This window comes from Rhamphochromis sp. 'chilingali' (genome assembly GCF_963969265.1).
Source record: "Rhamphochromis sp. 'chilingali' genome assembly, chromosome: 16".
Lineage (NCBI taxonomy): Eukaryota > Metazoa > Chordata > Actinopteri > Cichliformes > Cichlidae > Rhamphochromis > Rhamphochromis sp. 'chilingali'.
This window is the reverse complement of record NC_137943.1, coordinates 34950681-34971851: the sequence shown is the minus strand read 5'-3', so window position 1 is coordinate 34971851 and position 21171 is coordinate 34950681. Positions and strand designations below refer to the sequence as shown.

Genomic DNA, 21171 nt, shown 5'->3' with positions numbered 1-21171 from the left:
TTGATCTGATTTTGTGGAAGTATTCATCTTCTTCATTTTCCATTTTTATTTATTTATTTGCATCCTGTTGCTGCTTTCTGAACACGCGGTTGTGATGAATGTGTTTTCTGTCCTCTTGTGATCATTTGGAAACTTTTTAATTTTCTTGTGTGACGTTTTTCTGAGCTCGTTTTGTGTTTTTATCGTTGTTCGAGTTGTTCGAGGGCCGCTTTGTTCTTGTTTCATCATCGGGCCTGTTTTGTGTCAATTTGTTATTTAGCATGTTTGTGAGCTTGTTGTTTTGTTAGAATTCATTTAATGTTTTTGTTGGATTGTGTGTCCACAGGTGTTTGTACTTTGCGTCGTAATAAAATGACGGTAAAAGGCTCCGCCCACTTCCTATCCATGTCTTGCCATGCAACGACTCTGTGAATGGACTGGAGAAGTGTAGTGGTAGAGTCCTCCGTCAGGAATGAGATATGTGTGTCGACTTTTTATTCTCCCTTAAGATTATCGTGCCATAACGCTGCACAGAGCAGCTCTGCTAACAGTTTTTTTCATCTTTTTGATCGTTTTCATTATTGTTTGTTCTTGTTGTTCTTGTTTGTGTTTATATAAAGTATTGTTGCACCTGTTTTCCTCGTATTGACGTGTCTTTCTGATCTCGTGGATCTGTTTTGGCTGTTTTGAGGCCCTTTTTTGATCACCCGGGCTCTCTGGACTCGTTTCGGGCTTGTTTGTTAGTTTGGTGGCATTTTTAAAGTTATTGAATAAATGTCCTTTTGTTCTGAGTCTTTGTCTCAGTGGGTCACTGGACTTGTTTTGCAGGTCATCTTGTCACTTGTTGTGTGCATGTTTGTAATGTGAGTGTTTTTGTGGATGTTTATTACAGCTTGCAGTCGGGTTGGGTTTCTTTTCGGGTGTTTTCGGTCGTTTGCGTGTCTGTGGGGTTACTTTGCACCACCTACGCGGTCTTTTGTGTCGTCACGTTGCGTGTCTGTGGGCTGAGGCCGAGCTCTTATACAGCCGGACCTCAGTGCGGATGCAGAAGATCCTCCGGGCTCATTAGAACCTGGTAATACTGACTCGTGTCACGTGGTCAGGTTCAGGGAAACATCCCGTCAGCCAGACGTCCCTGCGCGCTCCTGACTCTCCTGGCAGGAGCGCGCCCGGTCAGGCTCGTGCCCGTCCCCGTGCGGTGGACTGTGAGCAGAGCAGCGGCAGCGGCAGCGGCAGAGAGGGGCAGCCCGCCGGAGGCACAGAGACCACCGCGTGACTCTCGGTGTCTTCCAGCGGCTTTCGCGGACCTAACGGCTGCCTCTGTGTGGACTTTTCTCGGGGACAGAGGTAGGGCGCTCCCGGTCTCACCTGGACGCTGGTTTGGAGGAAGTTTGCCCCTTCAGCTACGCCGAGAAGCGGAACAATGAGGGAGAGCCAGCCGGGCAGCCGGACCCGAGCTAACGGCTAACAGGGAGCAGCTGGGCGGTGAAAGCGACCAAACTGTCCCGTAACGGATCCTCCCGACACTTTTTCCGCTTCCTCTCCGCGCGTGGACACTTGGACTCGCCGCTCCGGGACTGTCTCACACTTGTGGAGGGACACTTGAAGCCACAGCAAGTTTTTTTTCTCTGCTTTCGGACATGGAGACGGACTCGCTTCCAGGCGACGTGGATTCTCTGCGCGGCGGGCTGAGCCTCCTGGATCCGCTGGTGGACCGGATCCTGGGGGACGCTGTGTCACAGCAGCAGGGCTGGCTCCGGGTCTACGGTAAGAAGAACACACTGGGGGGGCAGGACCGAGACCCGGCGGCCGGGCGGGTCTCGGGACCGGGGTCAGCAGGTAGAGAGGGCACCGGCCACCTTTCGGATAGCCAGGTATCCGCCTAGAGCCCAGGCCGAGGTCATGGAGGCCACCGGGGGGACCGGGAGCTGCAGCTCCGTGAGGTTTCGACTCAGCCTCCTTGAGAAGGGTTCCTGGGGCCAGACTCTTAAACTGCTCTGGTTCCCTTACCCTCTTAATAATCCCTTAAAACTTTCTTGTTCTCTGAAGGTTCAGGGTTTAAAGCTTAGACCTCCTGAGACAGACTGTCCTTACAGGAAGCACTGCAGCGTTTAATCGCAGCTGAAGCAGAAAAGGTCTCCCTGAGTTTAGTTTGTCAAAATAAAGCAACAACACTGCTCTTAATCTGCACTCAAACCAGCTGACCTCAGTAATCTGAATCGTCGGGGAACCTCTCAGATTAGATTAGGGTCACACAGTCCTGCGTGTATTCAGGAAGCGGCTCAAAACCACAGAAACGTCCCAAAACATTCAAAGTAACCATACAAATGCCACAAAACAAGAGTGTTCACAACGCGATGCAAAAACACCACAAAAGCCCACAAAAAACAAAAACAAGTCCCAAGTGACCAAAAAGAGACGCAAGATGAACCAATAAGGATGCGAGATAACTTCAGAAACGCTTAAATCTCATAATAATCAAAACATGACTAAAGTCTAAAGTGTCCAGATCTTTAGAATGAGACGTAAAGTGATGGGAAAGTGCAAACAGTGGCGTTAGTCCTGAGCGCTGAGTTTATCCGGCGTGTTGAGTTTTATTCACAGGTGGAGTCGCTGATGTTACTGTTTTAAAGCGAACAAACCTCAGACACCCACAATAAAGCCACATGAATACAGCCACAAGTTTCCAGCTTCCAGTGTGTAGCGAACGAGAAGCTGACAGAAAGGTCAGAGGTCGCTGAAACTGTAAGGAGACGTCGTATTCGCAGTCACATGGGGCCGTGTGGGGCTGTGACTCACAGCGGCGTCCTGTGAGGCAGAAAACGGTAACATGACTCAGTTTTTCTGCGCGGACTTCACACGAGAGGCCGGTGCTGCAGCTGCTGTCTCATGTTTCCCTGCAGGACTGCTGCTGCTTCACTTCCTAAAATAAAAGCTTCAGAGCTCTGTGAGACCGAACAGTTTTCCAGGACAGGCGGTCACATGGCGGCATTGGCGAGGACTGAGAATGCACTGAGTAATCACTGATGGCTGCAGTGAATTACAGAAACTCTTCTGTGTTTATTTAAATTCACCTGAGGGACACAGCCTGCAGGTGATGTTGATACTTTCAAAGGATCCTGAAAACATGGGAGAAATGGGCGTCTGAGTCGCTGCTCTGTTTGGACCCGACCCTGATAAGGATGAGCAGAAGAGACTGGATCGTGTTGCTTAATGTGACATCAGAGGGCGAATTTTAGTGTTTTTCTCCTTTCAAATCTCCTTTTAGATTCAGAATGGAAAGTCAGAGTCATCCAAAACACTCAAAATAACCAAAAGACATTCAGAGCAGCAAAGTGTTCAGAATGAGACGTAAAGTAACTGGAAAGAGTCTCCAAATGACCACGAACACGTGGAAAGTCATTTCTTAAACACTCAAAATGAACAAAAAAAGAGACACAATGACAAAAGAAACACAAACAACCACAAAGAGGCTCAAACTGGCCACCAAACAATGAAACACGACTCTAAATCACACAACATGACGCTAAAAATGGAACAAAATGATCACAAAGGGATGTAAGCAAAGAAAGCCACAAAAAACCAAGTCAAGAACTACCAGACAGATGCACAAATTAATAATAATAATAATAAGGTGCAAAACTAAAAAACCAAAGTGTTGAAAGACAAAACCAGCACAGAGTGAAAACACTGAATAGTCTGACTGCCTTTAATCACCTTAATGATCCCAGTTATAAAGTTTAAAACTTCTAAATTCATTCAGTCTCAAACTGAACCCAGAGTTTCTCGATGTTAATGTAAGAATGAAGTCGTGTTTGTCACTTTAGACCTAAAGGCTCCGGCGGCCCATGAACTCATCCGAAACTGGGAATAAAGTGGATGAGTGAGGCTGAAGTGGTGGTGACGTCCTGTGAACCAACAGGGTGGAGCATTGAAGGCTGCTATGACCCATCACTGATGTGTTCATGAACCTGAGCGTGATTATAACTCGGTTTATTTTGAACGTAGATGTGCACGCTCACAGAGGCCTGAATGCAGCGCTGCTATCTGTAGCTGCGAGGCTGCATCAGGATGTTTGCTCTTCCTCCTGCACCTCCTCCACCCTCCCGCTGTTGGCAGGGTGTGATGTCAGCAGCCAGTTTGTGCCGGTGATCTCACCGGGCAGGACTCCGGCTCTGGCATCGGGTCCTCGCTGCCCTCCGCGGCTCGCATTCCTCAAATAGATTCAACAATGGCTGCCGCCGTGCTGCCTTCAGGTCCACCTCACTGCAGAAAAATGCAGCGGCGGGTCGTTTGTGTTTTTCTGCTGCATTCACGTTACATCAGAGGGTGGGGTCTCCTCCACCCTGCCGGTGTATTTACAGAGCAGGCTGGGGCCTCGTGTCAGACTGTGTTGAGTTTGTGCTGCTGAGACGCTGTAGCAGCTTCCCGCTCAGACGGGAGGAGGTTAGCGCTGGAATTTCTAATCAAAGAATACCAAAACCTGCACTTCCTCTTAACGTCCACTGGAGGCTCCAGCTGTGAGTCTGTCCCACAGATGCCTGTGTTAAAATGTGCACCTTTACAGCAGAAACAAACATCTTTTTAAAGCCTGTTTAAAGTTAGCATGATTAGGGGGTGTGGCCTCTTTGACCGACAGGTGGATGGCGACTCAGGCGGCTGTAGCTGCTAGCGCTCTCCTAGCTGTCACCCCTGTACCATGTTGGTGCTGTTGGAGCATTTTAATGACATCATGTGACCTATAACGTTCCTTCCTTTCTGAGCTAACCAGGTGTGAGGTGATACCTCAGTGATCCACCCTCTGGTCTGTGTACAGTCTCCTCTGGGCCCAAGAGTCCAGCCTGCCCGATCCTGAAAGCAGAGAGTGTGTCCGTGTTTGTGTGTCTGTGTGTGTGTTACGTTGTGTTGCAATAACTTTATTTGTGGTGGGCGTTCTGCCCCGATGGACGTACGACACTAAGAAGCGACGAAAGAGCGATCGATGCGAGACGTTGATCAAACTGCAGGTGAAGCTTCCTCCTGCCGCTGTTTGGATCCAGCGTCTCTCTGAAAGCATCGACAGAGTGCATTATCCAGAGAAAGGCTGCTGTACGTAAGCCTATTAAAGCTGACCGCAGACAGACGCTTAAACACATCGCAGAGCCTCCTCCTCCAGCCCACCGGCTGAGAGTGTCAGGAGTTAACACTCGCACTCCGAAGGTTTCCTTCCTCCTGCTGTCATGTTGAAGCCCCACTGAGGTTCTCAGCCTCCATATTGGACGGGGATTCTGGGAGTTTGCTGCCGGTGAGCCCATTCACACCTGAGCTTCCTGCGGGACTGACGGGACGTCACGTTCCTCTGAGGCTGCACGTGAGAAACGAGCAAAAACGGATGTTTTCTTTGGCCGAGTCTGTTCTGTAAAAAGCGTAAAGCTGTCGTGAGTGGGTGCTTTCCCAACTTTTGGGATAAATATAGTAGATCTTATCTTGGAAAACAGGATGTTTAGGTCCAGAAAAAAGGTTTACTGATGGGACAGATGTGCAGGAAAGACGAGCCGGTACATCAGCTGTGGTTGTTTTACTGAAATGCAATCAAAGTTTGAGAAAAACAAGGTGATGGGTTGTTTTTTTCTTCCAGCTTTGATCAGATTCCTTCAGATGTGAAGTGGAATAAAATCCATCTGCCTGAACATGGATACAGAGCCACACGAGCTGATTATTTAACAATATGATGGTTTCTGTCAGCGTTTCAAACTCGTATTGAAATACTTCAATTTTCTGAACAGCTCGATCTTCTGTATGAGTGTGTGTCGTCTGTGACGGCTGAGAAAATCCTGGATCTTTTGTGTGTGTGCGTAAACAGACGGGACAAGATTTAGAGCCGGATCCCAAACACAGGATCCAACCGCGGGGCTCGCCTCAGCGCTTGGCGTGGGCGTGTCCGTGCCTGACCTTTTGATGATGAGTTGGTGAGGACTGAACGATGGATGTGATCCACTGGCGTGTGTTTGAAGTGCTTCGTGTTTGACGTGGAGGCTCCGGGGCAGGAATGGAAGACGCGGTCGTTTGCTCTTCAAACTGAGACGCATGTAAACATATTTTCTAAGAGTCGGATTGATCTTCGCGGATCTTCAGGGAATCTCCGCCCAGAGTCTGCGTGTCTGAGTGGCGGTGTGGTTCATCAGTGTCGGGGAATGGGTTCAGGTCTGAGCGGTGGTCTGCAGGACAATGGAGGCCGATGGGAGCAGGAAATGGAAAGTTCCTCACAGGCCTGGCTGTTTTCAGGATGGGGGCGGTGAGGCAGGATTTCCTCTCTGAAACAAAACAGGAGCAGTCCTGCTTCTCTGGACCAAAAAAAGCTGCTGTCTATTTCAGGGCAGGGTGGGAAAAGCACCGGAGGATCCTCGGGGACGACACGCACTCGGCGTAATCACACAGCGCTGGATGTGTGTTTTTATTTGTCTGATGCGAAGGGAAATCAGTGCTGTGGTAATCAGGGTTTGTTTTAGATTCAGGAGAAAGAAACCATGAATAAAAAGATTTGTGTCTGTTATTTATAGATGTCAAATGAAATAAAATGATCGTTCATCCTATACCTTTACAAAGAAACCCTCTCTTATGTCTGCGTGTTTTATATACTTTACATTTTGCTCTTACACTCTACCAGACTCCATTCACAAAATCTATGATTTTACATCTCATAACACACAAGCTGTTTGTCTGCCTCCTTGAATGATTATGGTTAGTAGTCTTGGACCTGAATGTTTTCACTGTTTGTTTGGGATCTAAACTGACCAATAAAAATGCAAAAGTCACACAAAGTAAACCAGCAATTTTTTTTTTTTACCTCGAGGTAAAAGATGCTGTTGTCAGTGGACTGTGGACTGCAGTGAGTTAAAGGGTTTTAGTGGGTCAGTCGCAGCAGTTTTGGTCTCTATAGCTAATTTATCTACCTCATTATAACTGTGGGGTCAGGTTTTTATAACACACCTGATTCAATTGTATTAGGGCCTAAAGTTTACAAAAATAGGGGTGTGGCCTCTTTGACTGACAGGTGAATTTTCCAGATGCTTCGTATTTTTCTTCCCTTTTCAGACGTTAATGAGGGGAAACCAGCTTTCCTGTTTATGTGTCACATGATAGCAGGCTCCTGCATTCAGCAGGAAGTAATCAGATTACTTCAGAGGACGTCTGCTGCCCTGAAAGCTGTGAGCGGAGAGCAGAAGTGGATCACTGTGTCAGAGCGGCTGCAGATTAAAGCCTGAGTTGTGGATGAAAATTGGATTAGTCAATCGTCTGAGCACCAAACGCTGCTGCTGTCTGAGGAGGACGCTCACGCCGCCAAACAACCAATCAGACACCTTGTTTGTAGTTTAAATCAACACCTGAGTGTTTGGGCGATTAAGCCGCTCAAAGTTAACTTGACCTCGAGAACATCAGCCGACTCGCTTCCTGTTTGTCGCTTCACGAGGCTCTAACGTAGATATTTTCAGCTCTGTTTAGCTTCAAACTCGGATTAGAAGTTGACTTTATTGCCTCGGGGTCGGTGTGTTAGCTGCTGTGGCTTTCAGTCACCTGCCAATTAATTTGGAAATAAGTAGTTTATCCATCAGAGGCTTTTATTTTAATATGCTCCTGGAAGAATCATTGATTGATTTCTCCAAATGAACTTGTGACTTTGTAAAACGTTGGACGGGCCCCTCTGGGTTTTAGCTAATCTGAAGTATGTGTGAATGATGGGAAGTAGGGCTGAACGATATATCGCATTTGCGATAATATCGCGACATGATCAAGTGCAATTTTCTAACCGCAAAGGCTGCGATTGTACTCTGGACATGTCCAAATTCATGGGCTGCATCCTCCTGAGGCCGCATTTGTAGACCGATTACGTCACAGCGACGCGCCGAAGGCTGTCCAAATTACTACCATATCCCAGAATTCATAGCGCGGCCCAGCCAAACTCCAGTTTCCAGCAATGGCGGCCGCTACTAAGTTTTAAAATTACTCATACTAATCTTTCTGGGTCACAAAATAAACTTTTAACATATTTTCAGGCGAGAAAGTAGTTGTGTAAACATCAAATATCTGCTCGGTTTATCAAGATATCGCATATTTGCAAAAGTGCTTCGACGTTTTCAGAGGCGTCTGCTACCCACCAGCTCGACAGCTAGCCGGGAGCTCGAGGGTTACTGATGCGGCCGAGAACGGCACAACTCCCGGCACATCATTTTCAGATCACCGCGGAGTTTCGCTGCTCGGGTTAAACGTAATATATAAGTCACTTAGACAACCTAAAAATGTTATTGTTGGGCTTTTTTCAGTGTTTTGTTTGTTCGTGAGTAAATCGGTTTGGCTGAGATTAAAGTTATTAGATTAGATAAAATAAAACTTTATTAATCCCCCGGGTGGGTTCCTCCTTGGTTTTCACACAGCTGACTAAACGTCAAACAGAAAACTTATTAAACAGAAGTATGAGACAGTCGAGAATTTACACCAGTGTCTGGTTATATTTTAGATAGCAAGAAGCAGACGGCCGAGTTTATTAAACTCCACCGAGACAGCGGTGACGCTAATCAGAACTAGACCGTCCAATTTCACGCCTTTAAACTTTAAAGGCGTGTTTGTGTGTGTGTTTATACAATTGCTATTATGTTTGCACTTTATGTGTAATGTTACTGACTGCAGAGATCAGTAAGATGTGTGTATTTTTTATTTATTAGTTTTATTTATTTAATATTATTTTTTAATTGAATGACTGTCTAGTAGTTCACAGATGTCGAAAAACTGAGTGTGGTAAAGCCACTGATTTTGTTTATGTATATTTCTGCAATCTGCACATTGTACTGACTTTCATTTTAATGTTTACACCAGGGTTCCTTGTCAGCACTTTATGCTCAGATGTTTGTAAGCTAAAAATAAACTATTGTGTTTGTTCAAATATACTGTTGTGATTGAAGAAGTTAAATAAAAATGTCAGTCATCAATTCATGCATCACCTCATGTCATCATAACAGAGGTCTGTCTTCCAGGAAAGAACAGTTTAAAATTAATGTAATATAGTATTGGCCATACTATATGATGTATTGCTTGTCTTTGTTTAATAATACAGAAGACAAAGACCTTAAAAAATAATCGCATATCGCATCGCAATCGCAATATTGGGGCAAAAAATCGCAATTAGATTATTTTCCATAATCGTTCAGCCCTAATGGGAAGGCGGCGTGTGGTGGTGTCACAGACCGCTGCGTTGATCTACCGTGCCACTGCTGTCACAGGCTAAAATCTGGAGCTGCTTCGGCTCCTTTCAGATGATGTTTTTGGAGTGTTTCATGCGGCCTCCTCACATCCAGCCGCTGATCTTGAACTTCCTGTTTTCTGGAAGCGTGCTCCGTCCTCAGACCGTCGAGGGCCAGCCCGCCGGCCTCCAGCTGAGACTCCAGCCTGGATTCCTGAGCTCCGAGTGGCTTTGGTGCTATCAGCTGCTGATTTACAGCTCTCTTTATGGCTGCGAGTTATTTTTAGCTGGAGGCTGCTGCTGCTGCCCGCTCTTCTCCTGGCTTCCTGCAGGACGGAGATGAAAAGTGAACAAAGTGGTGCCTGATGAAGGCACCAGCAACTTTAAGCTGTTGCCCCGGGTCAGTCCTGCAGCCTGTTCTGCTCACTTTGCAGCAGTTTTATGTGTAAACATGTGGGCCTGGAAGATTTCTGCATCACGTTTTGAACGAATGCAGACACATTAATGAAGAATGAGAGAAAGTGAGCAGTCGAGTCTGTCAATGAGGAAAAACAACCGAACTAAGGCTGAGCTGAGTCTGCAGTCAGTGAGAGGTTTCTGTCGCTGAATCTGACAATCGATCACGGATCAGTTTGTGCTTCTGATCCACTCTGATTTTGTGCAGAAGTTTTCATAACACTGATTCATTTTAATGCAATAAGACTAAATTATACCACAACACTCACCAGAGAAGTTTTAATCCACGTCTTCCGTGTCACTGCTGGCTTCCACCTGACTTCCTGTTTGTCTCCTCTCTTCCTGTTTTGTTTCCTTTCTCTGGAGGAGCATAAATGTTTGTAGGACTTCCTGTTTGGCCTTTAAACTCAGGAAATTGGGGAGAAGCATCAGTCCGGTTCAGTCAGAGTGAGCTGTTAGAATCGGGGCTGGTATCTGAATGCAGGTGAAATGAGACCTGCCTGAGCCTTGATGTTCTCTTTGCTGCTTGATGGCTTTTGGGCGACTTTTCAGACGAAACAAAGGACTCAAAGCATGCGTGGCTTCTGAACTGGCGGTCCACTCCTGGAAATTGTAATTTAGATTTGTAATGTTGTCTGAGGTATTTATGTTTGACGTTAGCGAGCCGGTTTCGGTCTAAAACGTCCCATTCCTTCGATCTTATTGGAAGTTTATCCTGAATCCATCCATAGAAATCTGTCCACAGCCTCTTAAGAGGAGCTTTCATTATTTGTAAGATTTGTTTTTTGCATTTGGCCTTTTTTGGACAGCACGGTGTAGATCGGAAAGCAGGGACAAGTACGAAGGAATGAAACGCAGGAAACAACCTCGGGTGGACACGATAGCTTTCGTTTGCCTGATCAGTCAGGTGAGCTGTAGCAGCGCCCGTGCTCTCATTTTTTAATTTCTAAAGGAAGTGTTTACAGTTGTGCGTTTAGCTGCTTAGACTTGGCGTGAACATGTGTTTAAACTGACGTGGAAGAGGAACTGCTCGTCCTGATGTTGACCTCTGGCCTCAGACTCGGTCAGTCGCCGCTGGCTCGAGGAGGACTTGCCTCCCTCTGATTCCGCTTAACCTCCCCGAGTCTTAACTCTGACCTACATGCAGCGTCGCTTCATTATCCAATCAGGGCTGATATGTGGGTCAGCCAGGGCGGCGTGCCTTTAAAGTCCCAAGAAGAAGAAGGTTGATCTGAGAGTTGGAGAGAGTTTGATCTTTTTCCTAACTGCATCAGGGCCACGAGGAGCACATGTTTGAATCCTCCAGGAGCTCAGCTCTGTTTTCTGTAACGCAGTCTCACGGCAGTTTGTAACTAGTCAGGGACTCTGAACATGATCGTTCATCCGTCCGCTCTCTGTTTGTACCCATTTACACAAAATGAATATTCTCAGAGGTTGGAGATGTTGGGGTTTTGCTGCTCACAGACCACATGTTGATTCTTAAATGTGTCAGAAGTTTCTATTTATTTTGTATTATTTTGAAAATGTTGGCATTATTAAAATATGTTAGTAATAATCATTAAAACTATTTAGAGCGACTTTTTGGGTTTAAATTCTAAAAAGTTAAAACTTCTCCCAAAGCGCCGTTTTCTTGGTACTGCGTGCTCGCCAAAAACTCTGCACAGGAAATGTACTTCCTGTTACAAAGCCGCACTGACCATCTCATAAAAACAGGTCAATTTGTGTCCACGATCAGGGACAAACGACTTTTATGAGACCAAGCCGACCAAGCTGGTGAGGTCATTGTTGCGGGTCCCACAGACTCCTCCTCCTCCGCGTTGGGTTGCAGTAGATCTACGTGTCGCAGACAGGGATGGTCCTCCTGTTCCTGTGACCTGAACGGTCACTCTGACCAGAACCTGCCATAGGTGGAGAACTGGTTCATGAGCCATGAGGTGAAAACTATCATCACAAGCTTCGTTCCACAACAGCGGAGATGGAGTCCACTTCCAGTCCGGCCACTGGGGGGAGGAGCTTGTTGGAGAGCTGGTTGATATTTGTTTTTTTTACTGTCACAAAGTGTGTGATGATATGTATTCGGGGGTTGTTTGCAGCCTGAGATCGCCCTCAGCTTGTATCTTGGCCACGTTTGGCCTGCTGCAGGTGAACCTCCAGCTCCACGTGGAGGACTGAACGCTCTCACATGTAACCTGCAGCCTGAACAACAACGACAACAAACCTCCTCATTTCCATATTATGAAACTCGCGGAGTGAGCTGCGGGGATTTTTCTATCTCGCTTCTGCTGCTTCAAAGCTTCTCTATCAGCGGGGCTTGAATAAAGTGTCCTCAGAGCTCCTCCCTGCTCTCTGGGACTCTGCTCCTGTTTCCTCTCTGGTCACAGAGGCCTCGGGGGGCGGGGGGACATTCTTCAGTCCTCATGAATATTTAGGGATCACAACATGTATGGAGGCCTGAGAGCTCAGAAATTTAACCCAATAAACAGAGAATGACTGGCCTGAATGTGGGTAAGAGCTTGACTAAATTACACTCAACTATACCAGTTAAATGTTTTTGTATCAGCGCGTCCAGATTGTGTTCTGGCCTGTGTTACTTTCATAGATAGTAAACGTACAGATCTTGCCTCCTATTCTTCAGATCCTTCTCTGCTGCTACGTGTAGAATGAATGGAAATGGGTATTATAAATATTAGAGGATATCACTGACTGAATTTGGCACTCTGTGGGTTACTTTTAAGCTACCGAAACCCTTTTTCTTTCCATCCACCTACTATTTCCAGCTGCCCACCCTACACCACAGACTACAACCCATCCTGGTCCCTCGCAAAGTGCATAAATCGCCAATGTGGGAAGTATGAAAGGGGGATTTCCCGCCTATTTTGGAGCAAAATTCAGGCTGTTTGCAAACTGCAGCAAGTCTACAGATCTAAATCCATCCATATGATTCATTATGAGAGCTCTGCGTCATCGTCATCGTCGTTGCTGCTGAATAAGAACCAAACCAGGAAACTGATCAGAAAAAGGAGAAGCTGATGCTCGACGCTGTAGTCTTCATAGGGGAAACCACAGTCTGCTGCTTTGCCTTTGCTCAGCCCTGATTGGCTGGCCTCGGTCTTTCTCTGGCTCTTGACTTCCTCCCAGGAAGACGAACGTCAGCCCACAGAAAGCGAGCGAACGGCAGCTCCAGCTCGGCGTGCACATGAGGACAACCTGACGAATCCTCATCCGTCCGACCCGCCGGGGTCGTTTGTCCGTGTCACAGCACAGCTGTCGGCGAACCAGCAGTGACGCCCATTTTGGGGGCCTCCATCTGCTCGTTGCTGCCTGGAGGAAGCTTGCGTGTGCTAGACTATGAGTGGAAGTGGCGCCCACCCTTTGATCGGTGAGGGTCTAATCCAGGGGACCTTGTACCACTGGCACTTTTACAGGAGGCCCTGGCGGAGAACCAACACCCCACCGGCTTCTGAGCAGTTATTGGACAAATACAAATGGGAGACATCTGCTCGCCAGGCGCCGAGGTCGGCCGGTACGTCCACTCCCGAGGGCAAAGCACAAACCATGGAGCCTTCTCACCGGCGATTGCTCAGCCTGCCGAGGTTCGGCACCCTCCCAAACCCGAAAAAACGTAGCGGGGAGCCCGGCGCCCTGCAGAGGATCTTTCTCCGGTCGATGTCCGAGCCCGGCGCCAACAACGACAACAATAGGGAACCGCTCAGGAAGGTAGAATCGGTCGCCGAGAGGAGCACGCCATCCGTCAGCAGCTTCTTCAGCTCGCTGTCTCGAAGGATCGGCAAAGTCCTGAGGGAAGAAGGCGGAGGCAGCGAAGATGAAGGAGGAGAGGACGGTAGGGGTGTCTACGTCATGCTTGTGTCCTCTTTTAAAAAGTTTTCTTTTTAACAGCTTCATTTTCACTTAACATATTAAAAGCACGATGAGATGAAGAGAAGACAGTTGTGTTGCCTCCGGCTCAGAAGCTTTGACGCCAACACAAATAGACACCAGGAACTAGCCTGAATTATTCTCTAAAGGGAATCCCCCAGAATTCTTCCCGGGTGGTTTTCTCTCAAACAGCAGAACTTTCAGAATAAACAGGAACCTCGTTCGGGGGGAAACCGAGCTGTTAAAACAGAGTTTTAAATCCTTACCTGAATGTTAAAGAGCAGTCCGTTGGTGTGTTCGCTTCAATGTGCTCAGAGTTGGTTTGTTTTTTGGGATCAAAGTTTTGCATTCGTAGGGGGATGGCCTCTCTCCCTGGCAGGTGGATGGAGACGCAGGCGGGTGTAGCTGCTAGCTGTCCACTAGGCTTCACCACAGCTAGTTGGAGGCCCTGAGCTGGACCTCTGGGCCATGCTTGTGCTTTTGGAGCCTTTCAGAGCTTTTTTAATGACATCATCTGACCAGTTATGTGGCTGCTGTGAGGTTACTGCACTTAGACCGTCACTAAGGTCTGCAGGGTTCTACGATTTTATTTGGGCATTAATTAGCAGGTATCTGTGATGCACCACATGCAACACATTCAGCATAATTTGTTTGTTTGTCTGTTTTCTTTTTCTTGAACGTTGTAATGTCGCTCTGGCCGTGAAAATCTCAGCGGTCAAATTAAATTAAGAGCAGTCCGATTTAGCTGGATCGCGCAGGTCTATAAAAAGCATTAGCATCATTTGTGTGAATAAGGTAGAGCGAAACATTAAAACGCAGTTCAACCAGTCTGTCTTATCAATACGGTATAATTACCTCCTCATTTACCTCCACTAGATCACTGCCTCAGAAACTGACCTGAACTATTATTATGACGATGATACAAAAATTCCCACATGGTGAAGTTAAAGCAGAGTGATGTTTCTCTCCTGTGGCCCCTGCAGCTTCATTCTACTCTAAGGGAGGAAAACCTCGGCTGTCCTTTGTGCTCTCAGAGAGGTTTCCTCCTCCTCCTCCTCCTGCTCCTGCTCCTGATTGAAGGCTGGAAATCTGTCTGCAGCTGCTTCACCAAACATTTACATTCATGCAGAGTGTGTAAAGCTCAGACAGGCAGCCAGTCTGAAGGTTAAGTCATGCTAATTGCAGTTTCCACTACAACCTCACATGAGGAAACATTTAGAGCCTGCAGATAATAAATGTGTGTTTTCATGCAGAACTCGCTGCTGCATCAAGTCCCATTAGTTCTCCAACACAGCTCCTCTGAATATGAATAATTGTCTGAATTAATTTTCTTTGGCTGATATCAGAGCCACAGAGATCTTTGAATGACGAAGTCTATAGAAATTCAGAAAACACAATAAAATACCCATGTATGTACGCAGAAGCAGCTTTTGAACATCAGGGAAAAAACAGACCCGATTCTGAAATCAGTTTTATGCAATCAGAAACGAGTCATTGCAAAAATCCATCTCAGTCCAAATTCAAGATTTAAACCAGCCAAGTGTGAAGCAGTCCTGGAGTCCAGTTTGTTCGGGCCTGAATTATAAATAATTTCAGGGCGAATGAAACCAGGAAGTAATGAAAGTCGCGCTAACCTGTGCACAGGTGCACCGAGCAGAACCGGGTCTGCTTTATCCTTGGTCTCCTTACTGCTGTGCAGGTTTGGATCTTTGGCAGCGTGCCGGATCTCCTCACCTCGCCGGCTCTTGTTTACCATCAGAGCTCAGGCTGTCCTTTTAAATCAGATGCTGCACGTTTCACAGACTGCACATGCAGAGTAAATATTTCATGCTCAGGCGCATGAGGGACTGAAACGCTGCTCAAAACACGTGATGTAAAAAACACAAAGCAGCTGATCTGAGTTCACCGTGAGCTTAAAGACATGCACATACATGTTCCTGTGAGCTTACTGATAAAAGGATTCAGGGTTGGGACCTTCTCATAGTATCGATGTGTGAACTCGAATATTTTCTGACTCCAGAGGTTCCTTATCACAGATTTTATTCCACCTCCTGCCTGTGACCTCTGACCTCTCTCTCACTGAAAGCTTGTGTTATGAGGGAAATGGGATATGTTGTGGTACACCGTTCTGGTGACCGTGTCAGATTAATGTGTGCCTTTGGGCATCGTGTCTCTGCTTCGCCAGAGTCCGATCTGTTTGATAGACGCATATATTTCTGTCGTCATCCATCATCCTGAAACGGAGATGATGCGTGTTATCTGTGAGCTCCCAGCGTCCCCGGCATGCCACGTTCATCGGAGCGTTCAGCCTCGCCGGAAATTTGAACACAGCATCGAGGAGGAGGAGGAGGAGGAGAGCTGATCAGGGATGTAGAAAAAGATTTAATTTAATCTGTCTGAGCTGGTGGTTTATGGGAAACTGGTGTGAGAGCAGAGTCAGAAACAGAAGCTGCTAATGTGCTGGGAGCACTGGTGGGAGCTCAGAAGCAGAACACATCTCAGCCTGCAGAGGCCTCATTTGCTTTACTTCTAAACCTGCTTCAAATTATTAACTCAAGTTCCCATAATGCTTTGGGGAATGTAGAACTGTAGCATGAACTGGGTATCAGAAGTTCCTGCTTGTGGTTTTACCCACAGATGTACAGAAAACTGTCAGATTTTTACCTCAGTACTGACGAAAACTTAACAATTCTCTCTGAACTCTTTCTAATCAGGTCCTGACCTGGTTACTGACATGATGCTCAAAGCAACCTTAGAGTGCTCCTAAAATCAGTCCAATACTATGCCCAGAAACTGGTCTGCAATAAGTTTAAAACCAGTTCTAAACTAAACTGAAATCAAGTGTGGAACTAGTTTTAAAGCAGACCCCACAGCCTGGGTTTGGGCTTAGGTTTCTTTACTCATCACCTGCTCCATCCCAGTCTCAAATCTACCGTAAAACGTTTCTAAAAAGTCCAAAGTCCAAAACATTTAAGCCCGTAAGTGGTTTAAAACCAGTCTGAACTCAATCCCAAAATCAAGTTTGAATCCAGTTTCAAAGCAGTGCTAAATTAGACCTAAAACAAGCCCAGGCTACAGTCCAAATTCAGTTCCAGAGCAGGTTTTAAACCAGTCTTGATTCAAACTGGGAACCAGTGTAAAATCAGTCATGAACAAGTTTTAAAACTTGGCCTAAAATCAGTTTTAAAATCCGGTCTGAGCCGGTCCCACATGCGGTTGTGATGAGTGGTAATCTGACCCTGGCTCAAAACTTCAGTTCACCAGATATACTCTTCAGGGTCGCCGTGCCCTAGAGCCCGTCACAGGGCGAGAGGCGGGGCACACCTGCACAGGTCAGCAGCCTGCTGCAGGCTGTTCTTCCTTTTACTTTCAGTCTTGTGTCAAACTATAAACTACAGCTCCTACAATGCTCTGGAGGCTGTAGAAAAGTGTGCGTATTAGTTCCTGCTGTGGTTCACCCACAGATGTACAGCCAGCTCGGTGTATTTCTTAAAAACATGTGAACGCTCGGGCAGGTTCAGCACGCAGAGCTTCTGGTTTCTACACCGTCGTGTGGTCGCTCAGAGCGGCGATGCCCCACCAGCCGTGCCAGCAGGGTTAGTCAACACGACATGACTGCAAACAAGAAACTAACCCAGGTCTTTATTGTGAAAACTTTTTCCCTCTACTTTATGATCTGTCAGTTTGTTCTGCCTGAGACTTTGAAGTAGTGAAACCCAAACAGACCAGAGTCTGTGAGAAAATTCAGCATTTTAACAAAAATAAATAAAGATCGGCTTTCCTCTGCTTTCTGTTGCTTAACTTTAATCTGCAGAAAGCCTCAAGTCACTGTGTTTGATTCTGCTGTGACTCAGCAGTAATGAAGAGCACACAGAGCCGTACAGCGTGGAGCACAGTGAAGTATTTGTACACAGTTTCAGGACTGCAGTAAATGTGTCTGCGTGAACAGAAGTGGCTGTAAACAGACACAGTGTGAAAGTTTCCAGCATGCCCAGAGCATGCTGGGTAATCAAAACCACAGAGCTCTCACTTCTGTAAAACACACACACACACACACACACACACACACACACACACACACACACACACACACACACACACACACACACACACACACACAGAGTTGGGTTAATTAGACCCCACTTAGCAGTAGCTGTTCATTTTCACATGGAAACTGAGTGTGAGAACTGGGAGGGTGAATCAGGCTCTTTTCTCTGTGTGTGTGTGTGTGTGTGTGTGTGTGTGTGTGTGTGTGTGTGTGTGTGTGAGGCAGGATATGTGTGGCGGTGTTCTGGCTCACGGCATCCTACAGAAACCCTGTTAATCAGCTGTGTGTGTGTTTGAGGCCAGAGGCCAGGACAGCTCCTGCATACTCAATGAGGTGTGTGTGTGTGTGCGTGTGTGTGTGTGTGTGTGTGTGTGTGTGTGTGTGTGTGTGTGTGTGGCTGGCTTCAGAGCCAGCTCAGCTCGTCCTCATTCCCAGAGATTAAATGAAGCAGTCTTATTGGGTCTGCCTCACCTAACTCTCCGTTTTTCAACCCTAACCCAGTGTTTTTATGCCTAACACTGTTTGGTGTTTGGACCTCGTGCACGTGAGCACAGACTGTAGCGCCACAGACTCTTTATCAGTCTCTCAGCTCAGTCTCTTACCAGACGTTATCTAACATAACCAGTACATCAAGGCACAGATACAGAAAAGTGTGATGAGGCAGAGTCAACGCTGGTCAGGTTCAGGGAGGAGGTTTGTGATCATGTGACCCTGTGTGGACAGGAAGTTCAGACAGCACTTCCATCCTTAAAGCTAAACTGAAGGTCCAACTGATGTGTTATGTAAGCGAAGGTCCTCACACTGACAGAACAACACGTGTGTGTGTGTGTGTGTGTGTGTGTCTTCCTTTTGTATGTAAATTGGCCCTCCACAATAAAAGCTTCTGGGTAACAAAAGCAGCCCTGAGCTCATTAACCTTTCGGTGCTCCGAATAGCGGCGGTGGGAACGTGGAGGCTCCCACATGAATGCGTCTGAAAACAGGTTGTTTTGTGTTGCAGCCAGAACCCTCCAGACTGGACTGTGTGACGGCGCCGTCCTGCTCCGGGTCCACAGGCGTTTGGCAGGATAAACCCTTTTTAAGGGGAAAGATTTTTTTTTTTTTAACCAGACTGCTGAATATTCAATTCAATTTTATTTATACAGCGCCAAATCACAACAACAGTCACCTCAAGGCGCTTTATATTGTACAGTAGATACAGAGAAAAGCCCAACAATCATATGACCCCCTATGAGCAAGTACTTTGGCGACAGTGGGAAGGAAAAACTCCCTTTTAACAGGAAGAAACCTCCAGCAGAACCAGGCTCAGGGAGGGGCGGGGCCATCTGCTGCGATTGGTTGGGGTGAGAGAAGGAAGACAGGATAAAGACATGCTGTGGAAGAGAGACAGAGGTTAATAACAGATATGATTCAATGCAGAGAGGTCTGTTAATACATAGTGAGTGAGAAAGGTGACTGGAAAGGAAAAACTCAATGCATCATGGGAATCCCCCGGCAGCCTACGTCTATTGCAGCATAACTAAGGGAGGATCCAGGGTCACCTGGTCCAGCCCTAACTATATGCTTTAGCAAAAAGGAAAGTTTGAAGCCTGATCTTGAAAGTAGAGATAGTGTCTGTCTCCTGAATCCAAACTGGAAGCTGGTTCCACAGAAGAGGGGCCTGAAAACTGAAGGCTCTGCCTCCCATTCTACTTTTAAATACTCTAGGAACAACAAGTAGGCCTGCAGAGCGAGAGCGAAGTGCTCTAATAGGGTGATATGGTACTACAAGGTCATTAAGATAAGATGGGGCCTGATTATTTAAGACCTTGTATGTGAGGAGCAGGATTTTGAATTCAATTCTGGACTTAACAGGAAGCCAATGAAGGGAAGCCAATACAGGAGAAATCTGCTCTCTCTTTCTAGTCCCTGTCAGGACTCTTGCTGCAGCATTTTGGATCAGCTGAAGGCTTTTCAGGGAGTTTTTAGGACTTCCTGATAATAATGAATTACAGTCGTCCAGCCTGGAAGTAATAAATGCATGAACTAGTTTTTCAGCGTCACTCTGAGACAGGATATTTCTAACTTTAGAGATGTTGCACAAATGGAAGAAAGCAGTCTTACATATTTGTTCAATATGTGCGTTGAAGGACATGTCCTGGTCAAAAATGACTCCAAGGTTCCTCACAGTGTTACTGGAGGCCAAGGTAATGCCATCCAGAGTAAGAATCTGGTTAGATACCATATTTCTAAGCTTTTCAGGGCCGAGTACAATAACCTCAGTTTGATCTGAATTAAGAAGCAGAAAGTTAGCGGCCATCCAATATCAAAGCAAATGTGATTTTTAGGATCAGAGACTGGAAAATATTGATGGATTATTCTTTTCTGTTCTCAAATCTGTGTCTCGTACTGTGAGCAGTCCTCTTCCTGTCGAGGTCTGCAGGACCTCCTTTGAGGGTTATCGATCTCTGATCTGCTGTTCACTCGTTTGCGAGGCCGATACCCGTGATGGACTCGTGCCCGGGCTTTTCTTCATCAGATCGAGTATTTGACACTTTACTGAAACGTTAGCTGTGAGCTGAACTGACCAGCGACTGAGTTTGAGTGTTTACGGAGGTGTCAGAGGGTGCGCTTGATTTATAACACGGGAAATTAACAAAAGCTTTGCGGTGAAAAGTGATTTTTTTATTTTTAATAATTTGTTTTCTGCTGGAAACTAAAATTGCGACTGAAATCAAAATCCAGCTAATCTTGCGGCTCTTACGTGGACACCGCACAGTTGAATGAGGTCAGGATACTTTCCACCCCTCCCACAGGACATGTGACAGCTGCGCTCATCGGCATCTCGTGACATCACAAGAACCGGTGGGTTAAACAAAGCCGTCGTACCGGACGTTTCCACGTGTGCTGCGGCGCCTGTGTGAACACAGCAAACCTCCTTCAGTCCTTCGGGAGCTCCTCTGCTGCTCCCTCGGGTGATGGGAAGCGACATTGCCGCTCACCTTTGACCCCTTCAGACCGCCCCCCTCTGTGCAGGCTGCCGCCATGATTGACAGCAGAGAGAGAGAATCTGCTTTGCAGATGCAAATGCAGCAGAGTACAGCTGAAGTCAGCACGTTTAAATATTAAACCAGCCGCCTTCACTTCAGGCTGAGCATCAAAGAGCCGCCGTCGCTGCTGCCAGGACGCGTCGAGTACAAGCGATAACAAAAAACCATCGATTAATGATTGATTGGAGACTCAGACTATTTATTCATTATCAGAGCAGCAGCAGGAACAGTGTGAGGGGCCAGCAGGCTGGAGCTTCACACATAATGAGATGTGAGAGAATCAGATTTAGCTGATTCATTTTCCACAAACCAATAAAATAAAATGAACTCGACATGATTGAGCAGGAAAACTGCAGCTTTCCCCGATCAGCAGAGCGGAACTTCACCGTGTCCCTCGGAGTGGGTGGGGGAGGTTGGGGGTTGGTACGTGTGTTTAGGTGGCATCCACACGAATAACTGGACCCAAAGTTTCCCAGCAGAAAGCTTCACTTTAACCAGGCGATCAGTGTTTTCAGCCAGCGATGTGGCTGGTTGGTGGGCCTCGGGCGGCCTGTTTGGGCTGTGCTCGCT

General features: G+C 46.8%; 1 protein-coding gene across 2 annotated transcripts in view; it reads left to right on the top strand.

The window, feature by feature from the left end:
• Positions 1-1140: 1140 nt before the first annotated feature.
• rasal2 (RAS protein activator like 2) overlaps positions 1141-21171 on the top strand; it is a gene marked incomplete at its 5' end in the record, with an annotated part of 65185 nt that continues 45154 nt past the window's right edge. Inside the window, one exon of one of the 2 annotated variants that reach the window (XM_080861247.1) lies at positions 1141-1746. In XM_080861247.1, coding sequence (XP_080717373.1) covers positions 1620-1746 — 127 coding nt within the window. The remainder of the gene's footprint in view (positions 1747-21171) is intronic. The other variant, XM_080861248.1, reaches the window with a different exon arrangement.